The 11,683-nt window shown below is 38.5% G+C and overlaps 1 protein-coding gene across 1 annotated transcript; it reads right to left on the bottom strand.

Annotated features, from left to right (window-relative positions):
* Nucleotides 1–3,573: 3,573 nt before the first annotated feature.
* Nucleotides 3,574–5,394, bottom strand: LOC137994687 (QRFP-like peptide receptor). The gene has a single exon (XM_068840292.1). It carries the CDS (start codon nucleotides 5,107–5,109, stop codon nucleotides 3,970–3,972), a length of 1,140 nt encoding a protein of 379 aa, XP_068696393.1. The 5' UTR covers nucleotides 5,110–5,394; the 3' UTR covers nucleotides 3,574–3,969.
* Nucleotides 5,395–11,683: the final 6,289 nt, after the last annotated feature.

The following is an 11,683-nucleotide window of genomic DNA, read 5'->3' as shown; positions in this document are numbered from 1 at the left end:
AGGTTGCTTGATGTAATAATCGTTCATGGAATATCCCTCATTCTTTTGCCAGCTAAGGGACTCGTTAGTAGGTACCTTAAGCAAGTACGACGACGACGGCTAAGAGAATGTTGTCTAAAAATATTATTTCCCGTTACTGTAATAATTTTGCGATTACTCTAATTCAGTCGGCTTGGAAAGTGTTAGTCCACATTCCAAGATTAAAATTGGTAAGAACGGTGTGGTTATGTAGAGAGAAAATTGAAATTTCATCTTCAGTTGCTCTCGTCCTCCACATGACCTCAAATTTGATCATTTCACGTCGTTGTCAAGACGAGAACGGCAAAGAAATGTATCAAAATGTAAAACGCACGTGCAGGGCGTGCAGAACTATTGGTTTTTGCTAATTAAGGGCCCACTGACGTATTTTTTGGGGTGCGTTGCTAAGGATGTAATGGTTAAGTAATTTGAGAGAATTTGGCATTATTTTGGTCAGTTTCCAAGTTTTGTAAGCCAATGACCCTAAATATGAGATAGATAGATAGATAGTTTATTAAAAACTGCATCGCAGCCAAAGGCTGAATTACGCAATTATTTACAAATGCTTTACAATACTTAAAAAATTACAAATTAATCGTAGATAATAAATCAAAAACTGATTATTTAACAATCATTCGCCGAAGGCGAAGTGATTATCGGTGAATATTCACCGAGACGAAGTCGAGGTGAATATTCACCGATAATCACTAATTGTTTTAGTATAAATACACAGGTGATTATTTCAAAAAAGAGAAAAGAAAAACATTTCAACGCGAAATGACTACTGGCAGCCATTTTGTCCGTCGAGGTGATTATCGGCTGATAATCCGAGATAGCGAGCCAATGAGAGTGCGCGATTTTGTATAATCACCTGTGTATTTATACTAATAAGACAATATTAAAAATTCCATATAAAGTATTTATGTTAAAATATGTTAACTTATAAAGTATGTATATATGTGGGATAAAACTACAGCCTGGACTGTTTGGACATCGCATATATAAAAGCGTTTCTTGTTCTGTTCTTACAAAGCTTCGGCATATTAAAATGGCGCGGTCGTCTTAGGTTATAGCGTGAGTTGTCATAGTCTGGTGGAAGGAGCGCTTTCAATTTATGGTTTGGATCGCTGACAATGTTATCAAAAAGCTTGCTGCATAGTATTTAATGATACTCCAAAATGGGTGCTACCCCCACCTCTATTGCCGAGTTGCACTTTCCTGATGTTATTATTGATACTGCTTTTTTTCTCGAGCCTTACCAGCTCGTTTTTTAAGTACTGGGGGAGACCGTTGAAAAAGACAGGTGCTGCATAATCTATCTATGACGTCATCTTACCACGCACATGGTCACGTGACCAATAAAAGAAAACTCTAAATTTATCTCCGTGCTACTCAATTTTGGTATTTAATCGATGGTTTGATAATTTGTATTCGTTTTTGCATCCAGCCAAGCATGGTTTTCTTTTTATTTTGAAAAATGTTCTTTTTAAAGACATAAACGATACTGAAATACCCATAACTTTTTCAAAAAAGATGATTTTAAAAAATCAATGCTTAGCTATATTCTGTATTTGGGGGTGAAACGTGCCATGTAAAAAAAAAATTAATTCAATTTAAAACCGCCGGAAATTTAGCTTTTTCTCAAACCGGAAGTCAGTTCGTTTACGCATGCGCAGTTGATCTGAGAACGAGCGCTAGGAAGGGCAAGGAAAAACGTTCGATGGAAACAACAGTTTGTGCGGTGACTTTTGCTTGTGAATGGGTTTTCTTGTCAGCTCATGATATGATGACGTCAGTTACCGGAAGTGACATTTCACTTCCTTAGCAAAGCGCGAAAAATTGTTATGTGGTGTTCTCGTAGCATTCGTCGTCATCCTTGCTTAAGGTCTCTCTTAAGATTTGCGGACGTCATGGGTTATGGTTGAGTACTGAACCTTACACTTCTATAAAATATTTGGTAAACAGCTTTCCGCTTTAAAAGCAAGTGTTTCCTCGGGAGACCTGAAATGGGTTTGACATAATGATAAAATCTAGTTAAAAAATGGCACGCTTGTGCCAAATAATAACTCTTGTGAAAACAAAACACAGCAAAACGTCTGCGGTTAGAACACATAGGTTTTCGTATTACACATTGATTTCTTTGTTCCTTCTACAATAAATTAATTAACCGGCCTTTCAATTGACCGATGGCGGAACAAAGCGTTGCCAGATGTTAGCTGTTTTGATAGGATCAATCTCAAATGATAAGCTGCAAGAGTTTAATTTGTAGTGCAATTACGAACTGATTTCTCAGAAGATTTAACTAAGAAAAATACACACTCTAGAGTGTACTTAGATAAGTCATTTTCCTCCCAGCAGAGGTTTCTTTTCTTTTGCTTTCACTGGGCTAAAAGAGACCTCAGTCTGCGATGGGCCGAAACTCACTTTGTTGAGCATGCACGGCAGTTACTTAGCGACCGAATCCTCACGTGATACCGTAGACTTCCGATAGTAGCCGACCCTCGTTACTTTCGGAATTGGCAGCCTTTGGGGGTCACTACTTTCGGGGGGTCGTTACTTTCGGGGAACAAAAATCGTTTACAAATAGAGCTGGCGCAAGCTTTTTTCCGAAATAAAAAAAGAACAACATTTTACTTGCATACCATATGTATAGTTAATAATGATAAATACAGCAAAAAACTATATAGAAAACTATAGAGTTTTCAATTTCAATTCGAAGAAACTTTCCTGTTGTTAATACGAAATTATACCGGTTTACGGTGGTTCTTACATCGCTACATCAGTGAACTGATGTCAAGGACGAATGGTGGCATAAAGCTATCCCTCGTTGTAAATTAAAGTGCTTTCTTGTAAACAATTTGTGACGCTACACGAACATATTATTGTATACCATTTAAATTTCTTGGTCTCGCTACTTTCGGGGGATCGTTACTATCGGAACTTTACGGTAGTTGTTGTGTGTTTTGTGGGCTCACTTAATAACAACAGAATTACCTTAAAGGAATGCCCGGGATACTGCGAACTCAAGTTACAGCGTAAATATATCATGGAGCATGCGGTTTGAGTCGTGCCGTTTAAGGTTGTGAACGGCGGTCGGATAAAAGTGATTATCGACCCATGGCAGAGGTCTCTTTTCCCGTACTCGTCAGAGACCTCTACCAGCAGGGAAATAAGTCATGTCAAAGCTTCACTGGTTACTAACTTTTGTAAAACTATTATCTCATCTTTTAAAATTAATTCCGTGAACGAAATTAATGAAAGATTGATCGGAAATTTTTTTTTTTTGGCCATATGTTGAAATTAAAGCTTTATGAACCGATTTGCGCATTAGTCGACATCTTAAAGTATTTAGATAAGATTTAACATTTAGTTTAATTTGTTCTTAGGTTAGGGCAGGAGGACGTCAACCGATGAACTCCTGGTTAGGGTTTACTTAATCAAGCTTTCATGAAATGAAACTGACCGAGGAATATACAGTGTCATCGTCGGTTAGCACAGTCAATTTAATCCTCAATTACATACGTCAATCGGATTCCAATTTTAAAGAACCTGGTTTCAAAGAATAGAGAAGGACACATGCACTGTCCCTCAAACCACTTAATCCCACGACGACTCGCAAAATTGCTGGATGTATTATTTTAACGCACGTTACCAGAACTACCATCGAAGCATTCATTTACAAACCATCTTTTACAAGTATTTTAGTATTTCACCTTATTGCATCCTTCCTGCAGTCCAGATTTTACTCGAAATCTTCCGTGGAAGACGCACCAGTGACGTCGTAACGCTGCCCACTTCGCCCCAAGTAAAGGAATAACTGGTACAGAGGAACCTCTCCCATAGCGAAGCACTGTATAGCTTAGCGCTAACGTTTTAGAAATTAGGTAATAATAACAATATGGTCTTTTGGAAGTGCATAATATTAATTATACAGTCTAAATTTCTCTTAGCCTAAAGACTAGTTGAGTGTTTTGTTTCCCTTGATTCGCTATATGCAAGATTGCTTTTATTCTCTGGGATTACTCTAATGGTTTGCAGGGTTATTTGCGCTAGTTTTCCATTCTCAACATCATTTCTATTTGATTCTCTGCTTTTAAGGCAAAAACAAATGTCTTTTATTGCACGACGGTATCGTTCCACAAACATTAAACAAATTATTGGGTTTGTTATGGAGGATAAAAATAATCCCAAGTAAGATAAAAACCAGATCAAGTCAGGAAACGAACAAAACGTTGTGTCGGTAACAAGGGATTCCCATTTTCCCGACACTTTCAAAATTAAATACGCCACATGAGAAACGAAACAGCAATAAAATGCCGCCATAATGCATACACTCATCTTTATAGCTCGGTAATTTCTTTTGTTCTTTTGATTCATGAAGATCATGTTAACACGAACAACCATTTTGTGTCTCCTGAGCAAAGTCACTCCAATTGCACAATACAAAATTGTCATGACAATCAATGGAGCTGCCCAAACACCAGCGATGATTATATATGAGGAAACTTTATAAATCATAGAAGCTTCAGTGTCTTCCACGCAGACTTCCTTCTCCACTTTGACCACATAAAAGTCTTTCAAATTGATTACTACTGCCACAATCCAGGTTGAAGCAATGACAACAGCACGAAATCTCGATGATATCATTTTAATTTTCATCGGAAAGACCACGGCCACAAATCGATCTACAGCAATCCAGAGAAGACTTTGTACTGAAACAGTGGTGGAAATATTCCAGAGAAGAAAAAGGAGTATACAAAGAATTAACCCGGTCGCTCCACGAACTTGCCATCGAAAAGAATCGGTCGCTTCATTAACCAACAGGACTGGAATTTTCATCAGAGGGAAGATCATGTCGGACACCGCCATATTGACGATAAAAAAATTAACTGTCTTCCTAAGTTCTTTCCGTTTATAAACTACGACGATTATAAGTGTATTTCCGACCAAGCTGATCAGCAAAATGATGGACATGAAAACGATTTTGACCATTTTGATGGAAATAGGCTGCTTGGTATAATAACCCTCTTCATTTATACACGTCTCGTTCTGTTTTCTTGAAAATTCCTTGGTAAAATTTGTAAGAAACATTGCATCGAATTCACAGGCTCTCTTTACATGAAAAAAATATCGTCAACGTTCTTTAAGTCGTATCGGACTTCGAAGCCAAGAGAAAACAGTATGAGTGCTGCAAACTATGCGAGAGTATGTAGCCAAATGATTTCACGGCTGCGAGTCAACAAATAAGGAACCCAGTTTTATTCCACTGAATAAAACAAAAGCGATAATAACATGTGCTGACCTGAGTAATACACATTATTAATATTAGTTTGACCCAAGTTTTAGATATTTTATTCAGAAGGACAAATAGCTAGGTTTGCAATAGGTGCTGGCGCTAACTTTGTAAATGTTACTTTCCTTTTATGGTCTTCAGTTTCAGTACCTTTTTAATAGAGGGGTTTGCGAACTTGGAGTTTGAAGAAGTATGCTAATAACTGAATCATGATGAAAAAGAAAGTTCTATGTTATTTTCCCTTGCAATCAAATATAATTCTTAACTGGATCACCGCTTGTTTTAAAATAACGCGTACGTGTATTTAATTTCCGCTTGCTTATTGCCAGATTATTATTTTTTCATATGTTTTACAAAGAACTATGATAACTGAATTTGATGCAGGTGAACTTTAAATTTATTCATTGAAAGATTTCATTAGGACAGTTTGAGACTGATCAATGACATTGATCTGGGAGTCCGGAAAACGACGAACTTCTGAACTAAAATATTCAAAATATCATTGTGGACTGCAGTCGATTTTAACTGAATCGTCTGACTTTTCGATTTAGGCAGGTGGGCCTCTGTTTGGAAGAAAAGAAGACCGAGAAAATTCGTTTATGAAAACACAACTTAGAGCTTTTCAGCTGAATTACATGTGATAAAAACACAAAGATGTAAAATAACCTTTAAGAAAAATAAGATAAAATTCAAATATTCGTGATTATATTGAATCAAAGTTGATCATACCATAATCGACATTTCTTTCTTTGAAGCAAATTGTATAATGATCGACTTTTGGAACCCAAGTGTGGTTTTATGTTTGGTAGTGTGAACATTCGCTTATTTCTCAATGAGTTAAGTTGCGAGCAGGCCGCAGGGCAGCCAACCTCTCTCGATGATCTCGTTGAATAACTTCAGGCACAAATCTTTCCGTCTATTAGAAAGTGACTTTGCGCAACTTCAATTTAGAATATTCCTGGACCCCCTTCCGGGGGGGGGGGGGGGGGGGACAACTCCCATATGGAACAGACGGGGATGCTCGTCGGAACGGCTATTGTTTGCCGTAAATGCAATGCTAAAACTCTGTGTTGGTTCGCCCACGCGTCCAGCCCCCGTTCTTGAGGAGATCGAGTGATCGAGAGCTGTTTATTTAATGGATGCTGGGAGCCCTGTCGATACAGTGAAAAAGCTAAGTTAAGGCCATGTTACAGGAGGCAATTTTTCTTGCAACTCGCATCGCAACGAACGTTGCGTTGCAAGTTGCGAGAAAAAATTCACGTGTAACACCCCATTTTGCAACTGCAATTATTGCGTTGCGAGTTGCGAGAAAAGTAGAACGACCCTCTACTTTTCGTAACGTTGCGAGACAAGTTGCTTGCGTGTGACATCCCTCCTGCAACTCGCAACGCAATTTTGTCAGAATGGGCTAATCATTGCTCATCTTTCGGCGACGTAGCGCGTCCGCCATCTTGTTTGTTATTGTACGCGTTGCAAGTTGTGAAAGAAGTTGCCAACGTGTAACATACCCTCTGCAACTTGAAAGGTTTTTTATTCGTCATCGTTGCGTTGTGAGTTGCAAGAAAAATTGCCTCGTGTAACATGGCCTTTAGCCTTCCTTGGCGGGCATGCAATTTGACGCAAATCGTCTTAGTCAATTTTTTGTCCCTGCCTTATTATTTTTACCGTACGTTACTTAAAGCAGTAATTTCATGCTTTCAATTTACAATCCGCTTAGCAAACAGCACATGTACAAATGCCTTAAAACTCAAAGTAAACTCCGAAACGTGTGTAAGAATTGTCAACAAATTTTCGATTGAAGATATGATTCTCGAAGTTATGAACGCAATTTTTGCAATTGTGAAGAGGAGCCTGAAAAATTCAGTTTTTCAACGTGGTTTGCTGCACCCGCGATACCGATGCGACGCTCTAAACAACTGAGCTATGAAGCCACTAACGTTGGGAGCTGGTCATTTGTGGGTTCTCATGTTCCCGTCAGGAATGAATCAACGATGAAATGATGTATGAAATGGATCATACATTGAATTGCGGATATGAAATCAAATGAAGGATCATTGCTTTATTTGATTTCATATCCGCAGCTCAATATATGATTCATTTCAGTCATATAACATTTCATCGTTAAAGTTGGTTTTAAAATGAGGATTTATTGCGATTGTTCCATAGCTGCATGTCAGGCCTAACTTGAACTGAAAAATTTATCTGTGTTCGATTTGAAAAGATGGGTGACACCTGTCACATCTTTCCAGGACTTTTCGAAAACACAGTAATAAACTAAAAATGAATTAAGCAAAACGGTGATATTATTAACAAAAGTAAAACCTTAGTCATCGTTTTGTTAAGGAGCAGGTTTAATTTTCTTCTCTAAAGGAAATAATTTTGTATGGACTGACGAACAAACGGAAATTTGAAAAGATGGGAGACACCTGTCACAGCTTTCCGGGACTTTTCAAAAACAAAACGCTAAAATAAAAATGATTTGAAATAAACTCGTGATACTATTAACATTAGTAAAACCTTAGTCATACTTTTGTTTAATTTTCGTGTTTAAAGGAGAGAATTTGTATGGCCTAACAAACAAGCGGAGATTGAAGAACTTTCTTTTGAATAAGGCCCAGGTCTTGTGTCAATAAAATGTTATAGTAGTCTGAATTCTCTTTTACAATGACCTGGCAAATATTGGCTTAGAGCTGAAAGAAAAGTAATTTAATTTTTTAAAGCAGAATTTTTTGCACCGATAATTCAGTACAGGTTATAAACGCTAAAAAATAAATAAATAAAAATGCAGAGAAAGCATCCCAAACTGTTGCATTTTCAGAACATTATTATTAAAACCGAGCCCAGTGAGCATCAGTCGATGATTGGCTATATTTTAATGCAAGATACGAAGAACCTAAAATGTTTTTCAGTGACAAAAAAATAGCTGTGAGCAACTTACATCAGTGTTGCCGTCTTTTCAAAATAGTTCTTACGGTCTGCCTGACAAGTATGGCAAGCAAGGATTTAGCCTTCTGATCTTACAGAGATTTCAGCAAAAATTGAAACCTGCTTAAAATTAACAGAATATCAATTCAAGAGGAGTGCAAAAGCGACTGTGAATTGTAAAATATGATCTCCGAAAATTTTAGCAGTGGATCTTCTAACCCACAGAACGGCGGCAAGTGTAGGCTCGATTTCCGCCGCTCACTCGAGTCCGGTCTCTGATCCTCCCCGAGAAGAGGCCGAGATTTCGGGAGTGAGCGCTGGCTCATTTCCCGAAACAGCGGCTGGTAATCGAGCCTACGTACGGCAAGTGCAACCTCTACGATTTCTCTAATCAGCCTAGCTCCATCACTGCATTCAAAACGTTTTTCATGTCCATCATTTTACTGATCAGCTTGGTTGGAATTGCTTTAATAGGTGTAGTGGTTTATAAGCGAAAAGAGCTTAGAAAAACAGTAAATTTCCTTATTGTCAACATAGCAGTATCCCACCTCATCTTCCTTATTGTAGCAATTCCACTTAGCCCTGTGAGTGAAGCGACCAAATCTCCTCAAAGGAAAGTGCGTGAAACGGTTGGAATAGTTCTGTGTAAATTGAGGAACTTTCTTCTTCACGTTTCCTTTCTTTTTTAGAAGCGGGAAAAAAAAGCACCTTGTTTTCGAGTTTTCGATTCGCGGTGAAAATTAAAACGATTTGACTTTTTCCTGAGACCGACACATTTTCTTCCTAGTCAAATTTTGAACAGTGCATCGAAAAAAAAAAAAAAAAAGCAAGGAACGCCATCAGATCAACACTGGCATTTACAAGTGTTTTTTTTTCCGCGATATGAAAATTAATGGGAGGGTTATAAAACAAATAAATCCCTTTCTGGCTTGCTGGTGTGATAGCTGATAATGTCCTTGATTGAAATTTTCCTGAAAATTTCATATTATCATTATCAGCCAACATACCAGCCGCCCGAAGAGGTTAATTTACTACATGGCGGATGAGATGATTTCGTGACCCAATAATTATCTCAGTCACAAGTAATTTAGACAGTCGAAAAATCCATCCTTTTTGATCCAGTGTGTGAGTGGACTGACACCAGAGAGAAATCTATGGAGTAATCTGATTTGTAGTACACCAAGACAAGGTGAGGAAACTTAAAAAAAAAAAAAAAGATATGCATCTCAAAGAGGACCCTGTATGATCATATCTACATGGAAAGGGTGAGTTTTCAACGAGTTTTGCGTTATTCTTGGAGAGTCTGATCCAAGTACCGGATGAAGAAAGCTAAGTTATGATGAGGGGAAGGGGTAGGAATAAGAAGATAACCATGGACTGTACACTTGACTCCAACAGATAAACCAGGCCCCAGTTGTTCAAACAAAAGCTCTATCCTTCGGATTAATCACCATCCAGTGGATAAGTAATAGCGAAACCAATTGCGCTATCCAATGAATAGTGAGTTATCCAGTGGATAGCGTTATCCGGCTTTTGAACAACTGGGGCCAGAACGGAAACCATCCTCTGAGCCCCTGCGCAGAATGACAGATATGGTTATTACAAGCACTCTTTCAGAAGCGCCCAAGTCTCATGTACACGTGGTATAAGTTGAGCTAAGTTGAGCGACCAAAGCACTTCATCGCTGATACACCGGATTCTCACCAAAAGACCTAATAGGATCACAGTTCACAAGAGAAATTCGTATCTAAAAAATCCATAGCTGAGCGACTTAAAATGGCCCGTGTTCATCTTATCAATGGTGATGACCGATGGGAATATATCGGTTGGGGCTCACAGTTCTTTACGCTTTGCTGTGAAAAGCAACTAAGTCGAAACATCGCAACTCCGACGTGTTGGCAGTGCGAGTTGCGGCGTCTGTTTTCTAGAAAATACACCGGTACGCAGCTTCTGATGTTCTCATAGGTGGTATCAATCATATTGGCTATATTATTGTTATTATTATTATTATTATTGTTGTTGTTGTTGTTGTTGTTATGTGAGCAAGGTATTTTCGGGCCACAGTTGAGGAGGACTAGATCTAAAGTGCAGAGTGCGTGACAAGGGCAGTTGGTTGAGCATGTGGCGAGTGGTTGCACTGGTTTGGCGAAGAGGGAACATTGAAGGAGCCGTTCAAGGTGTACTGAGAGTTATGATGTGAAGTGTTCTGATGTGTGGTATAAGGAGGTTTCATTTGAGATGAGGGTGTTGGAGGATGGGAATGTTGAGATCTGGTAGAATCTGTAAGAATGTCGAGACAGCACAGAAGATGCAACATAATCGTCCAGACAAAACTTTAAAAATGTTTAAAATTGATGACTACTGCCACAATCCAGGTTGAAGCAATGACAATAGCGCGAAACTTCGATGATATGATCTTAATTTTCATCGGAAAGACCACGGCCATGAATCGACCTACAGCAATCCAGAGGAGACTTTGTACTGAAACAGTGGTGGAAATTTTCAGAGAAGAAAATGCAGTATACAAAGAATTAACCCGGTCCCTCCTGGAACTTGCCATCGAAAAGAATTGGTCGCTTCATTTACTAACATAACTGGAATATACGTCAAAGAGAAAATCATGTCAGATACCGCCATATTAACGATCTTTCTTTTTATAAACTACAAGGATTATTAGTGTATTTCCGACCAATCTGACTAGTAAAATGATGGACAAGAAAGCCATTCTGATCATTTTGACGGAAATAGGCTGCTTCTCGTTTCTGTTTTTTCGGAAATCCGTTGGTAAAATTTGTAGGCAACATTAGTTGCGGTTCCACTAGACCTTTTGCCCACGGGAAAGTGAGACTTTACCCATGGGAAGTCTGTGTTTTGTGTGTAACCTCTATTCCCACAGTGAAACTGCCCATGGGGAATCACTATGGATACATCAAAAAGAACAAAAGAATTACCCATGACGTTTCCCGAACCAAGTCGTGGGGTTTAGTCTTTGTTTATCTCCTGTACTAACTATGGTTTATCTAACCACAAGAGTAGTTCAGCCAATCGGGTGGAAGAAAAATTTAATTCCGGAAATAGCAGCACTTGCTGGGCACATTTTTGTGGTGTTGCGCTGAAATTGCGGCAAATATCCTGGCACGTACCAAATTCATTACACGTCGTATCAAATATGGCCAACTTTCGAGGTTCAAAATGAGTATATTTTACTTGTCTTTGCTCTAAATACCCATTAACTCGATTTCTTTCATTGCGGCAAAGTTTTGTTTTGTTTTTTGCGAACTGCAGGAGTCGTGCAGGCCCGTCAACACTTTTAAACTCTATTATGAAATATCTTCAAGGAGCCGCCCCTCATTTCATATCGCAAAGGAAAATCCCTAAAAGACACTCTAGTAAGAGCTAAACTATAAAGGCTGAAAGAGCAATCTATTTGCGAACTGCAGGAGTCGT

The sequence above is a fragment of the Montipora foliosa genome, chromosome 3, assembly GCF_036669935.1.
Source record: "Montipora foliosa isolate CH-2021 chromosome 3, ASM3666993v2, whole genome shotgun sequence".
NCBI lineage: Eukaryota > Metazoa > Cnidaria > Anthozoa > Scleractinia > Acroporidae > Montipora > Montipora foliosa.
Note: the sequence above shows the minus strand (reverse complement) of the source record. Positions and strands in the feature narration are given on the sequence as shown.

What these genes read in the sequence shown, in the direction of transcription:
- LOC137994687 (XM_068840292.1), bottom strand. Translation starts at nt 5,109, where the DNA reads ATGTTTCTTACAAATTTTACCAAGGAATTTTCAAGAAAACAGAACGAG.